This window comes from Morus notabilis, unplaced genomic scaffold, assembly GCF_000414095.1.
Source record: "Morus notabilis unplaced genomic scaffold, ASM41409v2 Scaffold552, whole genome shotgun sequence".
Classification (NCBI taxonomy): domain Eukaryota; kingdom Viridiplantae; phylum Streptophyta; class Magnoliopsida; order Rosales; family Moraceae; genus Morus; species Morus notabilis.
In genome coordinates this window covers 456461-484080 of record NW_010384344.1, presented here as the reverse complement: position 1 = coordinate 484080, position 27620 = coordinate 456461, and the positions used below count along the sequence as shown (strand labels likewise).

At 35.3% G+C, this 27620-nt stretch overlaps 2 protein-coding genes across 2 annotated transcripts; one reads left to right on the top strand and one right to left on the bottom strand.

The window, feature by feature from the left end:
• Positions 1 to 3895: 3895 nt before the first annotated feature.
• LOC21405565 (protein LURP-one-related 5) lies at positions 3896 to 5432 on the top strand. Its single transcript, XM_024176554.1, has 3 exons — positions 3896 to 3945; positions 4030 to 4237; positions 5001 to 5432. The coding sequence occupies exons 1-3, from the start codon at positions 3896 to 3898 to the stop codon at positions 5430 to 5432; spliced, it is 690 nt and encodes a 229-aa protein (XP_024032322.1).
• Positions 5433 to 11295: 5863 nt separating this feature from the next.
• On the bottom strand, positions 11296 to 21240 carry LOC21405564 (ethanolamine-phosphate cytidylyltransferase). Its single transcript, XM_024176510.1, has 9 exons — positions 20707 to 21240; positions 20335 to 20570; positions 19199 to 19380; positions 17348 to 17419; positions 17112 to 17179; positions 13076 to 13196; positions 12537 to 12602; positions 12333 to 12455; positions 11296 to 11702 (listed from the first exon to the last, which is right to left on the bottom strand). Exons 1-9 carry the CDS (start codon positions 21057 to 21059, stop codon positions 11631 to 11633), a joined length of 1293 nt encoding a protein of 430 aa, XP_024032278.1. The 5' UTR covers positions 21060 to 21240; the 3' UTR covers positions 11296 to 11630.
• Positions 21241 to 27620: the final 6380 nt, after the last annotated feature.

The following is a 27620-nucleotide window of genomic DNA, read 5'->3' as shown; positions in this document are numbered from 1 at the left end:
TTGGTCTCCTTTTTTTTATTGGGATGGGAAAAAAAAAAAAAAAAAAAAAAAAAAAAAAAAAAAAAAAAAAAAAAGGACTTTTCAATTCCGAATACAAATAGTATATAGCATCCTTTTTTCATTACGTTTAGGAGAGTTTCTCCTGTAAGTATTGACAAAATAAACTATCGGATTAAATTACTCTTTTCAATCATCAGATATATATTAAATTCTATTCACTTTGTATACTTTTTCAATTTAATATATAATTTTGATTATATCTAACAGCTAAAAATTAACCCTACTGATAGAGACGTCTGAGAAAGTGTTTAATAAAATAAAAAATAATATTTAACTTTTTAATGGATAATTAAAATATTAGAGTGAATTTTATTAACTCTTTGGTACAAATTTTTTTTTTTTTAAATAGCTTTTCTACAAAACTATCTTTGTGGATTTAGCTGAAAGTTTTTCTAGGGGATTAAAACTCTTCTAAAAAGTAATCTCAACTTTCCAAATTTCTTTTGAATAATTTCTTTTTACCTTTACAATTTCCCGCTCCTTTTTTTTTTTTTAATCTCTTTTTTGCTTTAGAACTTTATGAGACCTGTAGAGGAGAATAATAGTACTATCACCATTTTTTTTAAAATGAAAACCCACGCAACTCCTTTTCTTTTAACATGGCAAATGAAATTGTAGTTTAATTTATCGCCATACATATGTATATGTTGTATAGCCCTTTTGAACTTTGACTGGAGACCAGCTTGATGGACAGTGGTAGCAAAACTTCGGAGAAATAATTATCAATAAATGAATTTTTACTTATTTTCTATAAAAAAAAATAAATTTAAAAAAAATGAAAGAAGAAAGAAAGAAAAAAAGAAAAGAGAATCAACACTAGATTAATTTCATGTAATGCTACGTATATAGATTAAAAATTATATTCAAATCTCTCTTTCATTAGCTAGCTAGTACTGCCTAGAATGCACCAAGCGACTAAGAAGTAGTAGTGCAAAGACATATTTCTTTGTGCTCAAATTGATGGATGCTTAATTAGAATTAGCTAGCTACTAACTACTTGACATTTTAACTAATTAACTCATTATAAGTATGGCATTGTTAATTTGGTTAAATATCATTTAACCAATATCTGTTTCTAATTATTAAAAGCTCTGTTGGTTCTATATTATACCCGTTTCTTATTTTATACAATATATGCACACGCACAATAGTGCTGTATATCCTAATTAAAGGAAAAGGTATAGAGAATGTGGTGTTGTTTTCATGGAGAATATTTTTTCTCCCATTCAACTAAGTTATTCTTCAGTGGTTTCGTGACTCAAAACTAAGGGCACTAATCCAAGTTGCTTAATTAATTATAATCTTCTGGATCAAAACATATAATAATGCCAATGTTATTAATATTAATATATTCACAGGGTTGTTAGACAATATTTTCCATTTACTATATGTACTCTCATTCCCACATTATCTAATCCAAACAAATTCATTCGGTTACTTCGTCACGCATTCACTACTGTTATACTACTTTATGCATCCATTCACATAGAATTTTCTTGGCTGACAAATGGGGAAATCGCGACGAATGGCAAGAGAACAAAAATGGCCAATTTGCTTCCAACCAAGAGTACAAGAAAAACGAAAGAAAAAAATGTAAACCCCAGATATCAATCTTTCTTAGGTTTGAATGTAACAGTCATTAGAAATAGTAGCTAGACATAGGATTGCTAAAATAAGCCCCAATTGCAATACAGAAGTTAAGAAGCTTGACCAAAGTTTCAATATGACGACAAATATTTGGTAGTATGTACTCACATGATTTGAATGAAGTTTGAATGAAATTATGGAACTTAGCTAGGTACTTAAAGGGCATGATTGACATCATATTATAACATACGTCTTGTCCGCAATTTCTTACAAGTATAGATCTATCTATATATATATATATGTGTGTGTGTGTGTGTGCATATATATATATATTTAATGGTAATAGAAATCATGATTGTAGAGTAAATGGGACGCCTTGGCTCCCACTTTGTACTACATAGGGACCTTATTTTGTCTGCCGAACTTTGGGTGCATTTCTATTTTCTTCTGTCTGCTTGCTGGCTTTTAAAGTTTTATGGCCTACGCTTAATGACTATTAAAACGAGATGCGTTGATGATGATTATGTCTGATTTTAATCGATTCATAACATTAAAGAAAATGAGAGAAATCATGACCACATGCCTAACTCGATCGCCCTAGATAATGCATTTTTTCTCTTCCACAAAAAACCATCACATTTATAATTTCATCAAGAATATATAAAAACTTGAAAACAATAAGCAGTATATAATTACTATATTATATGTATAATCTTTATCTATGCTTAATTTGTATCTTTTGGCATAATAAAATCATTTTGAATTGTGTAACACTACCTTCATTATGCAATATACTTGGGAAACTTATGCATTATATAATCACGAGATATAGTGCTGAAACTCTTGAATTTTTATTGAATTTTATTATATTATCTATTCTAATACTTTTATTGGAATACTTGCGTTTAGAAATGCTCACTATCACCGCATAATTAAGTGCTGATGTTTCATCGAAAGGGTTAAAGATACACGGACACTAAAGAAAAAAAAAATCTTTGTAATAAAACTGTCGTTAAATGGAGAATCAAGAAAAGCCTTGACTTGATGATTTTGTTCTTAATATAAATGTTGAGCTTATTTGGTTGGAAGAATCTCCTTCACCTATAAAAATTGTTATTGTACTTGATTTTGGATCAATAATAGCAATTTCTGATTTTAAAAAAAACAAAAAAAAAGAAAGAGAGGGAGAGAGGAAGAAGAAAAGCCTTGACTTTGTAATAACAATGTTTAACTGTAGTCTAATACAGATATGCATCACCACAAGGGCAATTCTCGAGAAGACTTTTAATGTTATGAGAAACCGTCGTTAAAAATAAACACGTTATAAAGCTATAATTTTATCAAGAACCGTCTACTTATATCAAACATTTAACTATCAAAACTTCCATGAATATCTTTAAGGCATTTCCAATGTACATACCAACACTAATGCTATAATTATCATTAAAAAAAATCAAAATAACATATTTAGTATGCTATTGTATTTTATACTCTAATATATAATACTATTTCAAATATATATATATATATATATCTACTTTTTCTCATGATTATTAAGTTTTGAAACTTGTTTAATTTAGATACATTTTTAACATTAAAGTAATTGAAAAATAACAATGTGTATGATTAAATAAAAACATGTTTATATAGAGATTAATAGCAATCAAATGCCAAATTTGATATTTTTTATATTTGATGAAAAATTTACCATTAAATATAGTATTTATCAAATTTAACACAAAAAATAGCATTGCAATCGTGAGTGGTTTTTCACTCAAAAGTTAAAATTTGGTATTAATGACACGTGAATTTCACATTGCACTGGAGGTGTTGTTCTAATATCCGAAACGCGGCCTTTTGAATTGCTGCCCTTTTCTAGGATAACGATCACTAAAAGCTGGTAGTTCTGTAATGTATTATTATTTGTATTAGAAACGCATTAGGATTTCTTACGGCATGCAAAATGAAGCTAACTAATTTAATATATAAGCAAAGGAAAGAGAAAAACAAAGACAGCTCATTGATTGTAGTTTAAAGCTAGGGACCTACGTTAACAAGTCCTGTTCGCCACTATATATATATATATATATATACACACACACACACACACATACACACACACACACACACACACAGATTAAAGCTATAAAAGATAAACCAAGACTAATATACGTTTCATTGCCAGAATTCATTATATTCCATATTCTTCATATCCCTAACTATAATTCTCTGCATTGCATCCTTAACTATGTCGAAAGTACATCCAGCTCATGAGAATAAATATCAAAATTATCGTGTGTTGTCAAAGGAAGGAGCTGTGGTCATCCAGAATAATATTGAAGATCATGATCATGATCATGATTTTCGTTGTTGTCGTCGGGATCACGATCATCATGAACGGCCGTCGGTGCTGACGGTGTGGAAGAGATCAAGTATGAGTTTTCAGGGTACGGATGGTTTCACTGTGTTTGACCAGCGTGGAAGATTAGCCTTCAGAGTTGACAACTATTCCAGGAAAAACTCTTGCCTTTTAGGAGGGCTTCTTCTCATGGATGGAGCTGGCAAAGCATTGCTTACTCTCAAACCTCAGGTAATTATATTTAATTATTATTAGTGCTTTATTATTTATTAATTATGCTAGCTATTTATTAATTTCACTCATATTAAACATATATACATAATATTTTAATTTCCTCTAATTTATATTATACATGCACTTTGAAATCAAATTCTGATATAGCATGGTTCAATTAGAGGACTATATTAGTATCTTCAATACAATCAAAATATGGTATAATATTTCGTTACTGTCTTATTCTAACTTTCTCCTCACTTATAGATACTCTTAACCTAATAAAGAAAGCAAAAACCATAAACTCCATTCCAAATTAGATCTTGTTTTACTTACCTAACACTTTCTTGAATGGTAAAAAATGTACCTAAAAGATCAATAAGTAATGTAATTGGTTTCCGGTTTTTACGTCTGTACGTATTAGAGGTATAAGTTTAGGTCGTCGGCTCCACGCTCAAAAACTCTAAGCCCAAAAAAATTAAGGCCGGGCCCGGGTCAACAATAGCGGGCCTCGGATCAACCCATTTAGCTCGGCCTAAACTTACAGCTCTAATACGTACCAATGCAATTTTTCTATAGAAAAAATAATTTCTAAAAAAAAAAAATGTAAAGTAGTTAGGAAAAAAAAAAAAAAAAAAAAAAAAAAAAAAAAAATCTCTTTGTAAGTGCCACTAGAAAAGAATCAGCAATCGTTCAGCAAGGACGAGATGTCAATAAGAAATAAGTCACTTTTTTAATCAGCATATTCTAAAATCTCGCGACTTGATTTTTGTTTGATCAGGTTTTTAGCATCCAACACCAATGGAATGCATACAAAGGAGAGGAAGGAAACCTAATTAACAGTCCCAAGCCAAACAAAATCTTCTCAATGATTAAAAGCAAGTCTTTCTTCTCCCACAACTCGGACAAAAATATTGCAGAAGCCCAAGTATTCTTGGAAAGAAGATCAGGTCAAAATAAGGTTATAATTGATCAAACGCCTGATTTCAGGATTGAGGGCTGTTTTTGGAGGAGAAACTGCAAGATCAAGAACAGAAATGGAGAGGTAGTGGCGAACATAGCAAGGAAGAAAGTAAACGACAGAGTCTTGCTTGGCGACGACGTCTTCAGCCTTGTCGTTCAGCCGGGATTCGACGCTCAGCTGATCATGGCGTTTGTAATTGTGTTGGATCGCATTTGTGTTAAGCCCTATGTCCCAGTTTTGTGTTCTTAATCATATCTCATGATTGTCACATTACCAAAGGCCTAATAATTCCCACTAGAACATGTTACATATTTTCCATCTTTTTTTTTTCTTTACACTCATGGGAGATATATGTAAATACATGATGGTTTTGTTTTTAATGATTATCTTTTTTAATTATCCATCATAATATTCCTCCAATTTCAATAGTTCCATAGTACTCAAAGAAAGCGAGTGAATTTGAAGAATCTGTTTCAAAAGCGTCATTTCCAATCAAAATTATTATGTGAAAGATTCTTTTTGCACTGCACAGAAGAAATGGAGCATTTTTTCAAAGTGAGTATTCAACAAAATTAAATTCTCTGAAAAAGTTAAATGTGGTTATTCTCAAATCAGAAAATATTAAAGTTAATTTTGACCACATCTAATATCAATAGTGGATTTTGTGTGATTATAAAAACACGAGAGTAAGTGTTCAAGAAAACTGACAAACTGTAAAAACTAGGGGTGTTCATAAACCCGAACAACCCGCAAACCCACCCCGCACCGCCCTAACCCAACCCGAAAAAAGCAACCCGCGGCATTTTTTTTTAATTTTCGGCCCATTATACCTCTGGCCCGAAGTGTTTGGAGCAGATTGTGGGTTGGGCCCGTAACAACCCGCAACCTCCAACCCAACCCGCACACAATACATCCCCAGGCTTAGTTTGGGTTTGGCCCATTAATATTACTCAGGCCTTCGGCCCATTCAAATCATTACTGGCCGCATTAGGAGGATTTAGGGCTAGGGCAGCCCCTCTCCACTATCCAGTCTCGCACTCTCGTCTCTTCAGTCTCGACGGCCGCCCCTCTCCAGTCTCCCCTCAGGCCTTCAGTCTCACAACTCCCCATAGATAAGAAGCACTGAAGCATAAATTGGAATAGTTAGCAACAATTTCCTCGAGTCGGAGGTAACGAAATCTCTCTCTCTCTCTCTCACTTCTTTCTCATCTCTATTTTTTTTTTAGTGTTTGTTTGGATTGGAAATTTGATTTCTCCTTTGATGTTTCTCAGTTCGTGATCGAATTGAAGAGTGGCTGCTTGGTCGGAAGAGAATACCGGCGGATTGGCAAAAGCGATCCCAAAGAAATCGATCCTTATTTCTTCCAGAAATTCAACTCTGAAGGTTAGTTCCTCAACCAGGTTATGTTCCCAAAGAAAATCGATCCTTATTTCTTCCAGAACTAGGTTATGTTCCTCAACTAAGAAAAAGAAATGACTTGAATCCAATCATACGTACTTCTGGATTCGGAAAAACAAACAAGAATTCGAAAAAATAAATGATTTGAATCCAATCATATAGAACTAGGTTGTTTGTGAGGCATGAATGAAGACATAAGAATTATCGTTAAAAAACAAACAAGAAATGTAGATTTTTGATTTTTGATTTTTGATTTGTCTGTTTTGTGAACGTGTTGATTTCTCTTGTATTTTCATCCAAATTATTACTTAAGCTATTTTCAACAAAATTAAATTCTCTGAAAAAGTTAAATGTGGTTATTCTCGAATATTAGCAAATATTAAAGTTAATTTTGACCACATCTAATATCAACAGTGGATTTTGTGTGATTATAAAAACACGAGAGTAAGTGTTAAAGAAAACTGACAAATTGTAAAAACCGACAGCAAATACAGTTATAACAATTGATCTTTGTTTTTAATTGGTTTGATTTTATTGGTTAAAAAGTTCTTTAATATATATGACTTATCATTCTTTCTATAGTTTCATCATATTCTTAAGTACTAATGTTATCTGATGTTACTAACTGCAACTAATTAAAAGACCTAAAATAAGAGCTTATTACTTGATAGTGTATTAATAACATGACTGCCTCGAAATTTCCATTCATAAATAATTGTACAACTTATTAGCCCAAACCAATCGAACCAATTAATATATGTTTTATTTATTTATTGTTATGAAAAGTAGATAATTATTGGTATCTTTTCACCCCTGCCTTTCATAATTTTAAAAATCATAGGCCCCTCAATACAACAAAAATGACGACTTATTTCTACTTGAAGAATAAGTACAGTACTTTTCATAATTGCCATGATGACCATATCCTCCAAGTTGCACGTCACTTTGGCTAGGTAGGGCTCCCGAGTTGAGATTGCGGAGTATCGAATTCTTAACAGAAAAGACATTTTTGCTGCTGCAGGTGTCTCTTAAAAAATTTTAAAGAACTAAATCGATTAAAAATATATAAATATTTTTGGTTTAGATTATGATTTTTCACTCCAAAGTGATCATAAACATCCCTAAAGAGAGAGAATTTTAACATCCTATTAAAACCAATGGCTTGTTCGGTTGTATTTTTGAGTTATGGTGACTTGAGTGTAGATCTTGAGTTGAATTTAAGTTATAACTTGAATTGAAGTTGTAACTTGAGTTTGTTGGCCCAAGGTTGAATATTCTCATGTTTTGATGATAACAAACACAATGTATTATGTTACTAATGATTCTATTTTGAGTTGTGTATTTAGCATAACTGATATTATAAATCAACTCAAGAAGCATATTGTGGAATACAATGCAAATACATTCAAGTTTGAAAAATGCAAATTGAATAAGGAATTCAAGGCTTTAAGTGTTGAAATATCAAAGATCAAGAGCAAGCAAACAAAATCAAGCAAGACAAATACTGATAGGTTTTTATATCTCCTTAGTCTTGTATTTGATTTTGACTTCATACTATCATGATTAATTCTTGTTTAGGCTCATGCACACACTCACATTATTCTTTTAAAAATGAGAATAAACTAAGTGCATAATGATATTTGGCTTAAAAGTATAATTTTGTGAAGGTTTGAGGCAAATTAAGTGTCAACTGGACGACCTATATCATCCGGTGACAGAGAAGGCAAAATGCACCGGTCGACCAGTGTTACCTCAGCCCGTCAACCGCTCTAGTCGACCGGTTCTGCTCAACAGATATTCAATAAGACCGTTGAACAGCGAGAATTCAAAATTTGTCTCAACCGGTCAATCGCTCCGGTCGACCAGTATTGGGTAAACGGGCAAAAATAAGACCGTTGGAAAGTGAGTTTAAATAGAGAAAAATCATTTTTCTCTTCTACGGATTTTCTTTGAGATAAAGAATTTATTCAGAGCTCCCAAATCTCTTAAAATCCAAAAAGGTTTCTCTAAAGTGCCAACATAATCATCATCTTCTCAAAATCCTTACTTCATTCTCTCTCACATACTTAAGCCTACCTTGGATTATATTTTGATAATGTGATTTCACATCTCCTAGTCATTTCAATTGTATAAAACCATTGTTAGGGGTGTATAACTGAGTGATTCACTATTCATAATCATTACTTTGGTATTGGGTTTCTTGGTTGGTCGATCTCCGTAGAAAATCGACATTGTGTAAGAGGTTAGGCGAAGCCTCAGATAGAAAGATCCGCCATCTTGTAAGAGGAGTGATCGTGCCGGAAAGTCGATCGTATAGTGGAAGAGGTCGAGATGCAAAATATCTCGATGACAGTGGATGTAGGCAAATTTATTTGTCGGACCATTCTAAATCTCGTTTGCATCTCTCTTAACCCTATCTCTCTAATTTCCACACTTTAAATTTGATAGTTGACATTGATTGATTTAACCCTTGGTGATAAGCTTATTGAACTCGTTATATGATATTAGATTGATTCATCTTGTGCATATCAAGTGTTTGTGCTATTGCATTAACTTACATAATTTTCTGCACACTGAATGTGTGATAATCACACTGTGTTGAATTAATTGTCTATATTTGTTTTTAATCTTGAATAATTGTATAAACTTTTGAAAAATATTTAAAACTCAATTCACCCCCTCTTGGGTAGACTTACTAGGGACAACAGAGTTTGTGTTTGAATGTGGACATTTGAGTTATGGTTTGAATTGATAATTTATTTAAGTTTGTGTTTGGGTGGATCAAAACTTGAATTTGTATTTAGATAGTATTTTAATAAAAACTCAATGGTGATGGAAAATTTTAATAGGGTATATGGATGAGATTTTATTTGTCTCTTCGCTGGAATACATAGAAAAAAAATCATCTCAATCGGAATTAAAACGAAAAAATTATAACATTTTTAAGAATAAAAAAAAAATATTGTTCATTAACTTGAGTTCGAGTTAATGAACTCAAGTTGAAGGGGAAACTTGAACTCGAGTTTAACCCCAAACTCGAGTTTAAACTCAAGTTCAAACTCGAGTTCAAGCTAAAATTTTACAAAAGAATATAAACTTGAATAAAGTTGTAACTCGAGTTCAAACTTTTTCTGAATTTCGTTGCAAAAGAACAACCCCCAAGTAATTTTCATATTTCATTTGATTTACACAATATATATATATATATATATATATGTGTGTGTGTGTATATTTGTCATCCCTATATGTATTAGGGTATCAGACCCTAACCTCAACCACGCAGTATCGAACCCCGATTCTCGTATCGGACCCTGATCTTAATAGGCTAATACTAAACCTCGACCCTAGTCCTAGACACCAACCATGGTCCTAGACCCCGAGCTCGATCATAATGCATGTCCTAAACTCGACCCTAAAGTCAAAAGAAAAATTGTAGACCTCAACCACGATCGTGGAACCATACCTTGGTCGTGATCCTGAACCCTAATTCTAGTCCCGGATGAACCCAACCTTGGCCTAAGACACCAATCCTTACCCTAATCTTCGACCCCGACCAGGAGCTAGTCCCTATCCCTAACCGCAACCCGATAAAGATCCCTGATCCCGATCCCAATCCTAGACCCAATTGTTGTCTTGAACCCTAAACCCCACCCCGATGAGGTCCCTAATCCCTGACACCGACTCAGTCTAAAATCTAAACCCCAATCCTAGTTTTGAATTCCAACCACAATTCTCAATCTTAAACCTCATTCCAATCTTGGTACTAGATCAACCCTAGCACCGATCCATTAGACTCCCAATGTCGATTTGAGACCTCAATCCCAATTTCAAACTCAAACACCTATCTTGTATCAATCCCCAACTCGAGTCCCAATTTTTGATAATTTAAAATATTTATTATGTTTGTTAATATGGTCTTTCAAGTTAAATTAAGCATTACAGTTTAATATACATAGGATTTTTCTGTATTAGATAAATTGTATGATGCATGAAAATTGTCATGCCTCATAGTTTTGAAATAATACAATATGAAGTGTACAGCACAGTAATTGTAATAGAAGACATTTTTTAAATGGTTTTAAAACAATCGATGGAAGCAAATAGTATAATTTACTAGTAAATATTTATTCACGTGTCGTAAATACAATATTGAATGGTAAATACTGTTTATTTATCTCTCAGTACTATATTTATGTCAAGTTAGTCAGTGTAAACATTGTATTTACCACTCAATACTATATTTATACCAAGTAAATAAATTTTATCATTAAATATGCTATTCACTTCAATCCTATCAAAAATATCTTATTTATAAAAACCGTGGTAATCTTGACAAATACCCTTTAAAAATGCATGAATCAGAATTTTTACTTTTTACTCTTAATTCATAACTTTTTAGTCAAATAATTACACTAACAAAAGAGTATTTATCAAGAGTAAGAGGTAAAAATCCAGACTCATGCACTCTAATTCTCCATTTTTTATATATAAAAATATGCTCTTTTGCCTCTCAATCTCTAATACATCGCGCCAAGCAAGCCTTATATACATCAGGGTACACACAACACATGATGTCCATCTACGGGCATCGAAACATGCATGCAAGACATCTTTTCCAGCAAATTTCGGATAGAGAAATTCTATTTGCATATGATTCTAGCAATTTTATTTGTATATAAATATATTTTCCTTTCGAAAGGTATTGCAAAGACCTAAAACAAGAAACACTATTATATCTGTGTTATCGTCAAAAATAGGCACATGGCTTCTTGAACATCTCTAAAATGGTATGGATCTCATTTCACCTGGCCATCTATTTTTCCTAAAACTCCATGGTTATGAAATCATATCTCAAATTTTTATCAGAAAATACAACGAAAACAAATGCATGTAAAGCCCAAATTAGCAATAAAAATGAATAGCCACGTCGGGTGCGAACCAACTCAACCTGGTACTTGTCCGCGATTAGTGATACTGTTGCTAGATACTATAGAAACTTTGGAAGCAGTGACTAGCCAAAGACTCGGAAGATGTCATTCTCACATGAATCAATCACCAGATACGTATGACTTGTCCTCATAATACCTTCTCTCTCTTTCTGCCTTCTTCTCATTACGTTTCTGAAGCCAAAAATTTAAAATGGAAAGCCATAATTGTTAAGACTTGATGTATGTGCTTATATATAACTGACACTTATATCAACTAAAATTAAAAAGGATTGATCTCACCAATGACCCTCTGAACTTTGAGGCACTCCCAATTTACCCCCGAACTTTAAAGGACTTCCCCTAAATTTTGAGTGAGTCCCATTTAACCTCCTTTGTTAGAATTTCTATTACGGAAAAAGAGTGAGTTAAGTATGGTCAAGTGGTCTTTTTTTTCATTTGTTTTTAACAGAGAAAGACCGTGTGATCGCACTATCTCTTTTTTCCCGTCTGCTTTTAACAAAAATTCTAACAAAAATGGGTTAAGTGGTACTAATTCAAAATCAATAGGGCATAGAGTTTTTAAAGTCTGGAAGCTAAACTGGAATTCACTCCAAAGTTCAGGCAGCAAGACGAGATAACTGTCATAGATCAGCATCAAAAATAGATAATGGATAAACAAATAAAAGACACGTTCTGCGGTTTACAATGTTTGATGTGTCATTCCTTTTACAGTTCGAACCTCTTATAAAATCATCCTAAAATATATTCAATGGACATATTTTGATCAAGAATAAAGAGTATGTAGTTTAGGTGTAGAGAAACCTGGTATGCTTCATGATTGGACACAATCCTTCTGATTATTGTGGTTGTTGTGATATCGAGAGGGCTCTCCAGAATTTTAAATATGCCCATGCTGATTGGCACATCATATGGGTTGCCATTTTCCTGTGAAATAAAACGGTATCAGAACCAGAGGATAAAGAGCAACTCTATACATATAAATTCAAGCAGTTTGTTCTAGTTTACCTTCTGAAAATCATTATTCTCTGCTACTGTTCCATGCACAACTAGCGAAATGTTAAAGGTGGTGATCTGAAATTGCAAGAATTTCCCACAGCTATGTTACATATAATTCAAACACACGTACTTCTATAAGATAATAACAAACAGCTAAATACCGGTTAAAACAGTAATTAGAACAGCTCAGGCTAACCCAGTTATATTTAAAAAAAATATCTAATGTCAGTTTTAGAACGATGGATGTAATGGCAGCTGGGAACTCCCTGTTGTACTAGGTAAGCATGCCCCAAGGTCTATTTTTGGATAATATCCTGCTCTTTGGTTTCTCACTATGACTTACTATATTAACCTAAATTAGACTCATTGAGGCTTGCACTAGAAATTACAAACATTTGTCAACCAAGTAATGAATTAAAAAAAATTTCCTCTGGGGACCAGGATCAATAAAGAAAAAGAACAATGGGCAACTACACAAATAATCAAGCAATTAATACTAATTTCCAGCCAAAAAAAATGCAAATTAATACTAATAAGGCACAACTCACCATGTCTCTAGACACTTCCCATGGAGCACCAATTATCACCTCATCAACATAGCGGCATGCCAAAACACTAAGGCTTCTTTCATGAAGATTCATGATTGGCCGATGTGCTCCTCTCTTAGCACTGCAGCATAATCATTACAAAAAGGCAAAAAATAAAAACAAAACAAAAATGAAAAGAAACATCAAACACTAGTAACCTTGAAATAAAAGAAAAATTTACAGTGAGTTTGGCCTTATGTTCTAAAAATTGTCAAGTGGCGTACAATATGACACATTGTTTTATGCATATAAACAAAGTCATGACAAAAGTCAATACTAGTAATAGCGAGCAGCAAAAAGGGCAATTTCTTCAAGTTGAAATTTCCATAAATACTTGTGCCCATATGTGTGTGTAAAGAAGTGCCATAAAAATATCGTGAACCATTAAGTGTTTGTTCCCTTAGGGAGAGCAAGGTGACTGTTAGGATCTTGAGCTCAAAAGAAGTGATAAACCAGCAAGAATTCAATAAGAATCTGACTAATAGTTTCTTTATTGAAATATTAATTAGAGTGGCGCAGCGGAAGCATAGTGGTATGTTAGGATCCTGGTTGAGTCCCACATTGCTAAAGTATGGGCTTAACATGTGGGTTTATAACCATTTGGGCACCCTCTCCCTACAAGCTAGCTTTTGGGGGATGAGTTCTACCCAAGGGTTATATCAATTGGTATCAGAGCATGCTCCTCCTCAAGCCCACGTTGCGGAAGGGGCGACCTAGAAAGGCCAGAGTGGGCCATCCAGAGTGGACCGCCGTGGACATCGGTGTCGGAAGCGTGGTGGTATGTTAGGATCCTGGTTGAGTCCCACATTGCTAAAGTATGGGCTTAGCATATGGGTTTATAACCATTTGGGCACCCTCTCCCTACAAGCTAGCTTTTGGGGGATGAGTTCTACCCAAGGGTTATAACAATTATTGAGCTCAAAAGAAGTGATAAACCAGCAAGAATTCAATAAGAATCTGACTAATAGTTTCTTTATTGAATATTAATCAGTTTAATAATAAAGATAGAGAGGGATTTTCAAGAAACCCCACAACCTCCCAAGCTAACAGCCAAAAACACCAGAATTCTCTACAAATCTCATGCCCCTCTGCAACTAAACCACATATTTATACTATCCTCAAGACTATTGAAAAAGACTTCTAAATATTAGATTCCTAACATTACTCCCGCTCCAAAGAATCACCTTGTCCTCAAGGTGAAAATCAAGAAATAAAATTGAAAAACAACATCTAAATGATTAAGAACAAAAGGCTTTGTTATTTCCTCGATTTGAGTCCCCAAATTGATGTTGTCTTTGTAAGACACGTCTTCAAATTGGAGCCACTCAATTACTTTCTTCTTCATCTTCGTTGTATCTTGGAAAGCAACCACAAAGTCCACCAATTTAGTTGGAGCCCCCTCATCAAGCTTATCAATGACCATAAAAGCTTTTGACAAATCCATCATTAACAAGAAGTTTCCTTCTCAGCTAACTAGGTCTTCGTCCTTTCAGCCTCTCTGTCACCAATTGCTTCATACCCATTTACAGACTTACTATACCCAGTCGTAAATGTGTTGAAATTTTGAGGCCCAACCACCATTGCACCAGAACTAGGCCCAATATTGTTGTAATTATGATGTCCAACCCTAACCCTGCCAAAATCGACCCAGTTCACTCTTGAATCACGATGCCCAGTCCACACTCTTGGGAACACAGCTCCCAAATCGCTAACGGTGGCCTCAATAGTTCAGGAATTCCAAAACCATGCCTTACCTTTGCTGGAATTAGCCCCAACCTCACCGGAAACACCCTCAACAACGTCAGAATCACGAGACCCGCTCCAAATTTGGCCGGAATTTTTGAAAACAACACCAATCTCACCGGGATCAGCCTTAATGGTGTTGGAATTGCGGGACTCCACTACAATCCCGCCGGAATCTGCCTCTGTAGCACCGGAATCAACCCCTTTCACGCCGGAATCGTGAGGCCCTATCCAAACAGCAGCCAAATCGTCGAGCCCAGCCTCCATCGCGCCGGGATCTATCTCCGTAGCACCGGAATCAGCCCCTTTCACGCCGGAATCACGAGGCCCAGTCCAAATCGGTCCGGAATCAGCCCCAACCGCGACCGAAACAGAGACGGGTTCCCTGTTCTGAGGGTACCCATGCTGTCCCAGTCCCGGAGCAAGCCTCTCCTCCTCTAACTCCGGCTCCCACTCCGATTCTCGTCGCCGAACAAGCTCCGCCGCCCTCTCCCGACGGTCGCAACCTCCGTCCGCCCTCCTCCCGTCGTCGAACAACCCCTCACGCTGCAGATCCGGACCACCCAGCCCCAGATCACGACAGATCTCGCGCTCCTCCATGAGACCCATGTCTCTCCGGCATCGAAAGTCCCTCTCGCAGCCTCGATCATCGCGAATCGGCGCTTCCCGGCGAAGATCCGCCCGATTTGGCACCTCCACTCCGCCTAGGTCGACGCGATCTGGGCTCTCCTCGCCCCGAGGCACGCGATCTCGCCTCTCCCCGTCCCGTCGTTCGCCGTCGCGACCCAACTCGGCCTTCCCGGCCATCGGCCGCGCCGCCAGCAGTGCCTCCATCCTCCACAGCACCGCCTGCACGTCTTCCATCTGAGTCCGAACCTTCCCCACCTAGTCCCGGAGCCCCCCCCCCCCAGAAACCTTGAGATTAGCTCTCTAAACAGCCCTAAGTTTCTCTCTTAACTCAAAAGGCTCCATGAATCGTAGATTCTCTGATACCATTGTTAGGATCCTGAGCTCAAAAGAAGTGATAAACCAGCAAGAATTCAATAAGAATTTGACTAATAGTTTCTTTATTGAATATAAATCAGTTTTATAATAAAGATAGAGAGGGATTTTCGAGGAACCCCACAACCTCCCAAGCTAACAGCCAAAAACACCAGAATTCTCTACAAATCTCATGCCCCTCTCCCTAGCAACTAAACCCCCTATTTATACTATCCTCAAGACTATTGAAAAAGACTTCTAAATATTAAGTTCCTAACAGTGACAAGCCTATGGAACAATTCCAACCCTAGCACAGTAGTTAAAAAAAAAAAAACATTTTCTCTATAGTAACAAGTAAAAGGTTCATTACATAGGTTCAGAAAAACAAAAGAAATCAAGAAATGCTAAAAGAACTGGGTCAAAAAGAAAACCCTAACTAAAAAGCCTGCATAGAGCTACGCAGAAAAGATCTTTCAAAGAAGATTTACGCTATATTATACCAGGTCAAAATTTAGTAATTTGTGACAGCTTAAGTTGTGCGCTTATAGAACTAGCCATGCAGAAAAAGCAAAATCTTAGAAAATGCCCTTTAGAAAGCACCCCAGCAATGGATTTGTTTTTGTGAAATATATTCTAGTTCTAGCATTTCATCTCCAGTGCTTTGGGTAACTCCCATCAGCAATGTTTAGAAATTTCTTTAGAATAGATATGCTTCAGTTGATGGGGCTAAGTTTACATAACACTAACACTAGGTAAAGAGTAACCAATTGAAATTTCAAACTGGATCAAGTATCCATATTCTTCCTTAGGAATAGTGTTCAATTTATTGCTTGTCGGGATGGGTAAATTTCTTTAAAAATATATATATATATATATATATAAAGAAAAAGAAGCAGCTTTACAACTTTTGGCCTCTCATTAATACCTTCGGTCTTTTCACCTACTTCCCTACCAAATAACATCAGATGACATTGTTGAAGACCCTTGCCTTGTGCAGTGGCAAAAGTTGTATACTTAAAATTTCCTTTTCTTTGATATCTTTAAAGCCAAACATGTGATGTAATAGAATTTTAGAGCTCCGCCAAGAAACCAACCAAGACGGGCAAAAAAAAAAAAAAAAAAGGAGAGAGAGGAACCAGATAAGCACCCTTTCTAGTCAACAGAAAAGAGGAGAGGGGGTACCACAAAAATTACCCAAAAGAAAAAGGGAGGCACCGGAATAGAGCTCTAAAAAAATACAGTTTCATTGAAATAAAAGAAAGCGATGTATAACCTGACAGTCTGGTCGGTGTGTGTCCCAACAAGAAGGAAATCTCCCAGCTCTTTAGCAACTCTTAAAATCTAGAAAACATTTTCATTTAAACAAGTAAATATATTTATAGCGTATGCTGATGGCAATTAATGTTATTTATTATCATAAACAAAAATAAAAAGAAGACAACACTAGCACTGTATTGAAAATTAGCGTAACAAAAATGACATTAAGTGCGAGAATAAGATCTCTACTACCTCAACATGTCCAGCATGAAAAAGGTCAAATGCACCATCTATATAAACTATGCGAGCATCCTGTCCTGGCCCCTGCAAACACAAATCAAGAGAAATTTCAGGATCGAATCACTAAATGCATTTCAGTTCCCATCCCATCAGAGCAATAAAGTAAATTTGCAACATAGTAGTAACCAGTCTTTCATATTCACTTGAAATGCCATTTTTATTTTGAAAGGAAGTGACAGAAAAATTATTGTCATAACAAAAAAAAAAAGAAAGAAAAAAGAGAGAAGAAAATAAAGAAAGAAAAACGCCTCAACAGTTGCATGTATCACTCCTGCCTAAGGTGCCCAATGTCACCTACCTCAGATGTACGTGAGGCTTGAACCTAAGGCTAATTTGCACTTTAAAATCAGATATCATTCAATTGTATCCAAGATCTCACAGAAAACCATACTATTATGATTTGAATATAAAGAGGAGGGGAGGGGGAGGGGGGGAAGACTCAGCAACTCAGCTTAGTCAACTTCTCCTTTTCCTTTATTTCTTAGCGCGCCCATCTTTTTTATTTTTCTTTTATCTTCTCCTTTTTGTTCCCATCGCTGTCACTTGTCTTCTGTTCTTTGGGATTGCTGCACTAGAAAGCTCAGTTTCTTCTCCATCATTACTCCTTGTTGTTGTCTGATGCTATCACCCTATTTTTATATTTTTTTTAATGCAAATTTCATTTAAAACCACGTGTCGATCACCTCTCCAGTATCATTACGCCTAAAAAAAAGAACTGGAGACAAAAAAAAAAAAACACAGAGATGGTCTTTAGCATTACTAGTGCCCAGAAACCTAATTAGATAATACCAGTTCTCACCTAGTTACCGTACTCAAATGTCATTTTTCTCCTGCAAGTTTCTTTGCCAGTTAGGACAAGGAATGACTCTGAGTGAACATTTTGATGTCAAGTGACTAGCAGCAGGAATTCTAAAAATAAACAACAACTAGGTTGGTGCGTGCATGGGTCGCAAGTGTAGGTTCAAGCTCCAACCCAAACTCTCAATAGTTTGGACACCCTCAAGTTGAGAAAATGATTGAACCAATAAACTAGAAATATAACAGATCTAATCCAATATGAAACACTTATTTTTTTAGTGCTGAAGATCAAGCCCCGTGTTTGAGTAATCTTGGTTGAGGGCTTTTATTTTCAAGAACTACTGGTCTGTTCAGGTTTCTTCAGGTAGGAAATCCTGCAGCCTGACACCAGCCTGAATATTTCAGATTGCTCCTCCAGATACGCCCAACACACTGAGATCAGATTTGGCCTATGTCTAATGCTTATTTCATCCCTTGAATTTAATTTGAAAAGGGCAGCCACGTTCCTAATAGCACTAAGCAATCTCAGGAGGTGCAAGTGCTACAAAGTCCAACCTCTACTATTCTCTTACTTTGTGTTCATCATTCTTCTTGATGTAAATTATCCTAGGCACATAAACTGAGGGACTGCAATTGCCTACGTAGTCCAGTCTTAAGAATTCATCACTATTATGAGGTGAATCTAGGCTACTTAGCCACATCTTCTCTGGGGCTCCAGGCAACACAAATCATCATCCCAATTAGCCAATGAATGTTAAAACGCGTCTTAATCCAATAAGCAAACCAAATGAACCAACAACAGTCTATATTGCTTCAAGTGCGTATAGAATCAGAAATTAATAAATTAATCCCTATCACACAATAAGGTATTAGGTTGCCAACTAGAAATTGTTTGTGTATTTTGACATTAAAGCTTTAGAGATTGAAAGTGGTTATAATCTTATTTCTGCAGTCATTTTAACTTCATCATAGTGAAATTATATTAACAGTATTTCTATAGCATACCTTCCCATTGGAGAACTGAACAATTCTGCGAGATGTCGGTAGAAAATGAGATACACGAGTTCCACTTCCAGATCCACCATCATCAAACTTTTGCCCATGACCGTGGCTGAACTGTCTTTGCAACGAAGAGTGACTGTGGCTGTCACTGACGGATCTCTCTCTCACACAAAGAAGCATACGGCCTGTACAAAATTTATGTTGAAAACATTTGAGAAACCCACAAAAAACCGATCTTGAGTCAACATGAAACATCAAAAACAACAGAACATTTGGGAAAAACACATTTGAGAAAATAAGTATAGAAGATAAATTGACTGAAAGTCGAAAGAAGGAAGCATGCCAAGCAACATGAAAATATCCATACGAGCCTAAAGCCCTTGAAAGAGCAGAGCAAGCTGCAGCTAACGATTCATGAAGTACTACGAACAACAGCCCCATCATAGACATACACAAAAAACATCTTACAAGCATTTCCACAAACCATCATTCTTATTTTAGGAAATGAGAAAATTTTATAAAGACACCGGGTTACAACAAATGAGGACAACATGTCATCTAGAAGTACAAAATCAAAGAACCACAGAAACATGCACAACATTTTTTAACATAAAACATAGAAGAGGGGATACTGAGATTTTGAACTAAAAAAATGAAATCAATATCCAACAATAGAAACTAAAATATGTAACGTAACAAGAGCTTTCACCAAAATAATCAAACACTCTAGAGCGGAATCTAAATCCTTAAGGTCCAAGAGTAATGGTTCCATTAGCCAAAGAGGATAGACCTATGGAACTCCTCTCCAAAAGCCCCCATCAAGACCAACACCAAAGACCAGTTCTGCGTGGGCAGAACAATGAGGAGATCAACAACTAAGCGTCAAATACATAACCCAAGAGAAAATAAAGAAAATGTATTAAAACAATACTCATTTCTTGTCTGTTGCACCAGATAATTTGCTAGGAAGATAATGCTAAAAATGTAACTATCACCAAACTATTTTATGCCTGATGAGAAATCCTCCGACCAAGAACCCACAAAAAGGAAAACCAACAAAAAAACATGGGTCCATATATAATTCCAAGCTTAAATATGGGCAGAAAAATTAAAAGAAAAAAAAAAAAGACAAATCTGACCAACAATGTCGGTGCTAGAGACGCCTTCCGTACGCTTGATCTGCTTATAGCGACCAGCCTTCTTGGCAAGAGCATAAGCATCAGTCCCATCAGGAAGAACACACGGATCATCTCCATGGATAATATAATCTATATTATACTCATCAAACAGCTTCTTCATGAAATCCTCCGTTATAGCATAAGGAGCGTCAGGGATTATCTCATCAACCCACTTCACCGCCTTCACCATGATCATCCTTTTCCCCCCACCCAAAAAAAAAAAAAAAAAGCTTCATTGCAAAGTCCCAAACTTAAAAAAAAAAAAAAAAAAAAAAAAAAAAAAAAAAACCCTAGAAAATCATAACCGGCGAAATTGAAATCAGCGGGACCCACCTTTCGTTGAGAGGAGTCACCGGAGGGCCCTTGTTGGCGATGATTTCGGCGTCGCTGACGACGCCGACGACCAATTGGTCGCCTAGGGCACGCGCCTGGCGGAGCGCGTTGCAATGGCCGTAGTGCATCATGTCGAAGCAGCCGTCCATATAGACTCTCACCGGCTTCTTCTTCTTCTTCAGACTCCGCCACCGGATTGTGAGCGGAAGCTGAGGGCCATGGTAGGGCTCCGACGAGGACGAGGCCAGAGCCGAGGCTCCAATAGCGGCGACGACGACGCCGCCGATCAAGCAGGTGGCGAGGAACTTGGCCCAGCTCCCAACGGTATCGGACTTCCCGGCATCGGAATCCATTGTTGCTCCTCCTTGTTGTTCTCTACAAGGCCGCCGTCGAATGTGGAATTGTGGGGAGAAATCGAAACGTGCGGCATTTAGCTTTGTTCCATTTCCACGTTTACGCTGTCTGAGATTTTGATTCGGGCTTTTTATTCTTGTTTGTCTGTCTGTCTACTTCTGTCGGGTTCCGTTTCCCTCTTTCCTTCACTATCTCTCTTTTTCTGATTTTTCTCCTTTTTTTATTTTCTGTTTTTTTTTTATTTGCCTAATTTCTACTCTCCATGTAAGGCATTGTTCAGTTTTTTCATTAGATTGTTAATTTAAGTTAAAATAAATTATGTGAAAATTTTTAATTATAATAAAAAAATTAAATATTATTTTTTATAAAAAATTTTAATAAAATTAAAGTTGAAAATTTGAATTAGTAACATTAACGATAATTGTGTTTGTGTTACTTCAAAATATGCAATTTTTTAATGAATTGTAAGGTGCCATCCTCAACTTTTTTTTTACGTGATACATTTCAAACTTACAATTTATCAAATTACACCCTAAAATTTAAAATAAATAGTAACTAAACTTCAATAGCTAATGACTATGATTAAATTGACGATTGCAAACATAAAATTCACATATGAAATTTTTTTAAACCAATCACATTTAAATCTCGTGTCCCGATTCTATCAATTTAGTAACATTATCGGCTATTAGACTTCAATTATTACAAATTTACAAGTTAAGGTAAAATTGGGCTACGCCAACTCCACCCAAAAAAAAGAAGGGAAATAGTAGAAAATAGGCCAATATGAAAACCTTAAGAAAGTATATAGGTCAATTTTTAGTTATAGAAATTAATAGACCATAACTTGTCAAGTTATGGTTCATAACCAGATAAGTTATGAACAAACTTGTCAAGTTATGGTTCATAGCCAGATAAGTTATGGACAAAAACCGTAAATAACTTGTCAAGTTATGGTTTATAACCAGACAAATTATGGACGAAAACAGTAATTTTGCTTATTTATTAACTTATGTAAACTATTAGCCTATTAATTTTAATTCATCTCAAGTCTTGACATATTTTCTTTCTTCTCCCTAAAAAGAAAGTGGGGCCCGACCTACTTGAGCAATAGTCTGCCTAGCCCACCCCAAAAGTCTGCATGCATCCTGGTATGTTTTCTACAAGAAAAAATTTTAGAAAATTTGTAAAAATATCATCAATAAAATAATACTATTTTGTTTCTACTATTATTATTAAATTTATCTTATGTCACTATTAATATGCAAGTTATGTTTTCGTAACCTTTAAGTTATCTTTCGTAACATGCATGTTATCTTTTAATATTTTGCAAGTTATTTTTCATAATAACATCAAAATTTTATGTATAAAAAATAGAGTTAGAAAAAATAATAATTAAACTTGTAATTTTCTCAAAAAAATTATTAAAAAAATAATCGGGCTGGCTGACCGTTAAGTTTTTAAACCTTCAGACAAGCCGGAGTCAAAGAATTGGGCTTCGAGTTGATCCATTTGATCCAATCCAAATTAATATCTCTAGTATTATGAAAAAAATAAAAAGTTACTTATCCTTTTTTAACTTGGGGATGGAGGATTCATAAATTTATTTCATAAACCACGTAATTATGTGTTGTGTTCCTTCTTATTTTGTTTTTTTTTTTTTAACTCTTCTCTTTTCTATCAAACAAGATAAGATAAATGATTATGGTACAATTTTTTTCTCCACATTCATCATCATCTCTTTAACTATCTTCATTCTTCAAACTAGACTAAATTTAAAAAGCCCTCCAATACATTCACTAAAATATAACTATAAAAAATAAAATATAACATATAAACAAAATTGTAGGCCCGATTAATTTATTTCTTTCTTAACCTTTTTAGTGGTATTGTAAGTGCTTACACAAGTTATCAAGAGTCAAACGAATGTTATTGTAAAAGCTTGGGAATATGAGCATAATTATTTGTGTCAATGCCAAAATTGATTTCTAAGAACTCAGGTTGTCGTATGTTTATTTGAAGAACTAGGTTGTCTGTTGTCCATTATAACTCAAAATGTCACAAAATTATCTCTTTCTGTGTTTATTATAGGTTGCCATAGCCGTTAATGGTTTTAATTAAGGGTGCACAGGCAGTCAGATTGATGGTTTGAATGGGATTAGTTCGGTTTTTTCTAAGACTCGGTTAGAGATGAATAATGTTAGAACTTTAGACGGGCTGCCCGCGACCGCCCGAACATACTGAGTTTTTGCCCAAAGCACGACCCGACCCGTCCGAAAATTTTGGGCCGCCCGCCCGAGCCTGAAAGGCCTGTGAATGGGCCGCGGGCTTCTATTGGGTTGCCCGAGCCCGCCCGAAATACCTGAAATTTTTTTATATTTTTTAATATTTATAATTATTAAGTTATTTTGTGTTAAAATTATATAAAGACTAAAATCAACATTCAACAGTCATTATTAACACAATTTAATAAATTAATTTTATATATTAATTTTTAAATTTGTAATTCATGATTGTTTCGTTAAAAACATTACCAAGAAAAAACCCAATTGGGATAAAAACTTGGTAAGAAAAAAAGAGTGCAATCATTTTGTGACGAATTACAAATTTTACAAACTTACAAAGTTATATAATTACAATGTCAAAAGTAAATACATATTTACAAATTACAAATTTACAATTTAATTTGAAGCTGAAGGATCGTCTTCAATATTAAATGTTAATCGATTAAATTCATCGATCCATTCTTGGCTTACCGGCGAAATTGTATCTTGTACACGTTGATCGGCACGATCCCAATCCTTAATGCAGACCAAGACTTCAACAATGTCCCATTGCAATGCATTCTGGCATTCCTCAAGTATTCGTCATATCGTACTGAAGGCTTGTTCGGATGACATAGTGGAGACTGAGATCGAAAATATATCCATTGCCAATCGAGTTAGGATTGGCCAAGTTAATGCTTGTGCCTTCGACTATTGAATTAAGTCAAACGATTCTCTAGTATCGTCGACTACTAAGCTTTCACTGAGGTACGCCATAAGCTCGTTGAAGCTGTCGCCGCCTGTTGATGAAGATCCACTCTCAGCTTCTGTTTGAGTTGTCTTCTTCTTCTTCTTCAACCCGAAAACATTCAAGAATGAATGCGAGTTTTCATCTTGTTGTCGCGGTTCCTGTACTCTAGAGTTTGTGCTTCTAAACCTAATCTCATATTTACTATAGATCGAATATATTTTTGCCTTTATTATTGAAAATTGGTCCGAACAATTGATGCCTAAAAATTCACTTAAGTTTTCTAAACCACTTTTTAAACCGTCTAATTTTAATCTAGGATCAAAACTAGTACCTAAACCATACAACAAATGCAACTTAGACGAATATTTTTTTAATTTTTTTCATAGAATAGATAGGAACTCCTAAGATTGGGTCCTCCCTATATTCACTAAATAAAATACTAATTCTTAAAAGTTTACCTAAAGCTAAAGGTGATGTTGGGTAATATGTTCCACTAAGTTTTAGAGTAACTTCATGAAACCTACCTAAAAATTTATACAAAACTTCGGCAATTTACCAATCATATGTGTCTATATGTCATACTCCTAATTTTACATACAAATAGTTTGTTATAACAACCTTATAGGGGATGCATTGTTGAAGCATTATATAAGTTGAGTTCTATCTTATAGGCATATCTAACACTAATGCTCTAGGAGGTATATTTAATGCTTGCAAGAACCTAAATCAATATTCTTGTCTTTGGTTACTACCTTGAATCCATGCAAGACTATCTCTAATTCTTTTAATGTGATTACCTATTTCTTTTAAACCAAATTTAACTATTAAATTAATTACGTGACATGCACAACGTTGGTGAAAAATAGTATCGTCACCGAATAAACTTAAATCATTTTCAAAGAACTCAATTGCTTTTGTATTGACACTAGCATTATCTAATGTTATAGTCATTACTTTATCTCTTAATCTAAATTCATCAATTACATTTAAAATTGTATTATATATTACATCCGCACTATGTGATCCTATAACACATTTAAAACTTAATATTCTCTTATCTAAATCAAATCCTTTAAAGTAATATCCGGTTACAGCTAAATAATCTTTATTAGCAACGGCAGACCAAATGTATGCCATTAACGCAACGCACCCGCTAGTCGAGTGTAAAAGGTTTATTAATACTTCTTTTTCTTTTTGAAATAATTTTAATAAATCTTTCCTAAAAGTAGTTTTTGAAGTGAACTGTGCATTAGGATTATGTACAACCTTAATATATCGTTGCCACTTAGGATGCTCTACAAAACTAAGTGGTTGATCTAAATCAGCTATCATTTGTGCAACTTCCATAAGATCTAGGAGTGGTAATTCGGGTTGGCAGGTCGTGTTCGTGTCGTGTTGACCTCCTCAGTTGACACGAATAAGTCTGACACAAACACGACCCGTTTATTAATCGTGTCAAAATATAAAACCCAAACACGACCTGTATATTGGCAGGTTGACACGACACGACACGAATAACTCGTTTATTAAACAAGTCATAAACGTATCGTGTCAACCTGTTGATTACCTGTCAACCCATTTATAAAATAGGTGATAAATGGGTTGTGTTAACCTATTTATGAACATGTTTATAAAACAGGTGATAAATGGGTCGTGTTAACCTATTTCTGAACCTATTTTTTAACATGTTTATAAAATGAGTAATAAACGAGTTGTGTATTCGTGTTACCCAAATATGACACGTTTAATAAACGGGTTATGGCAGGTCAATTGCGGGTTGGCGGGTCAACTTGAAAATGACACGTTATTTAATCGTGTTTCACAGGTTCGACCTGAGTTTGACCCGTACTTATTTATGATAAACCCAAACTCACTAATTTTGTACGGGTTTCGAGTCGTGTCGTCGTGTCGCTACCCGAATTGCCAGCCGTAATAAGATCTACTTGTGGATCGTATTTTCAAGTTGTTAGATCACCGGTTGCGCGATAAAAAGATAATTGTGTTTGGCGGAGTTCGGGTCTGCCGGACTGGCTAAGCTTTTAAAGACACTTTTCAGAGTGTCTTCTCAAGCGTGTGGTGCCGTGAATGGTGTCACCTTATAATTTAGATAAACAATATTTACACTAAGCTATGTGTTTAGTGTTACCTTCATTGTTGATTGATAAGTGCACAAATTTGCACTTTTAATGTTCATAATTGTCAAATTATTTTATCAAAATTTGTGATTTTAATTTCAAATATTCCTGAATTTAGAGGATTTAAATTTTAATTGGATTTTTCAGGTTTTTGAAGAAAACAATTGAATTTGGGCTAGTTTACCAAGCAAAACCCAAAAGTTGAGCCCAAGAAAAGCCCAATTCAGCCCAAAGCCCATCAGCCCATCGTCCAGCCGAGCCGAGCCGAGCCGAGAAGCCGCGAGCCCATCCCTGGGCGAGTCTCTTCCACGCGCGCGTCACCCGAATCTCCTTTCCTCTCCGCGTGGGCCCCGCGTTCCAGCGTCCCTCCAGCCAGATCTCGCCACGCGTCCAGTGGGGTCCAGCTGCTCCCTCGCGTACGCGCACTTTGCGCGCACGTTCCCTCCCCGCGCGAGTTCTTCTCTCGCGCGCATCCAGTCGTCCTCCGCGTGGGTCCAGCTGTGCACCACGTCTTCTCCCCGCGCGCAAATCAACTCACGACACGTGTCCCACTCTTCAGCCAGATGCGTTTATGATGGTTTTTCTTCCACGTTTAAGCCTTGTGATGGTTTTTTCTTAGCATTTTAAAAACTCTATAAATAGGGCCATTGTCAAGGTGATTAGGGGTTAATTTTTAGGAGTCTAAATTCTCACACATTTTCTATTATTTTCTTGTTCTTATTCTCATACTTTCTTTTTAGAATTTTATGGGAATTATGTGCAAGCTAGGCTAGAGTATTTAGGTGAGGCTAGAGATGATCCTATTTATGTAGTGAACTTATTTGGATTTTTGATTCTCTAATGGTTTGTAAGTTTTATACATTTGAGTAAATAATTTTCTTTTATCATAATTCTTCTTCTTATCAATATATTTTATTGTCAACTTTCATATAAATCTAGTCAAGCTCTTTTTATGTGATTGTTGCATTATATTATATATTGATAGGTATTGTTTTATGAGTAGTCTTTTACTGCAATATTGCCAACGGTATATTGTCGCTCTTAGATTTCTCATAAGATAATTTTTTCTAATTCTAAACGTTAGAATTTTATTTACTCGAATACATTTTTAATTCATATGTTCTTCAAATATTTATTTTCCGATTGATTGTTTGGGATGTGAAACTTTCAATTGAGTCAATTTATGAATCAAAATCCAATTAGGTAAACAAAGCATATGGAGGATTTTCAAAGCTTTACCACTTTTTATTATTGAATTTTCTCCATTTTAAATTGTTCAAAAAATCATCAAAAACACTCATTCCCTTTCTTTGTTTGATTGCTTACTTTCCTAAAGCTTTTTATTTGCTAGTCATTTCTTGTTCAATTTAACACCTCCTCGTGGGATCGACCGTTCAAATTGTACTACAA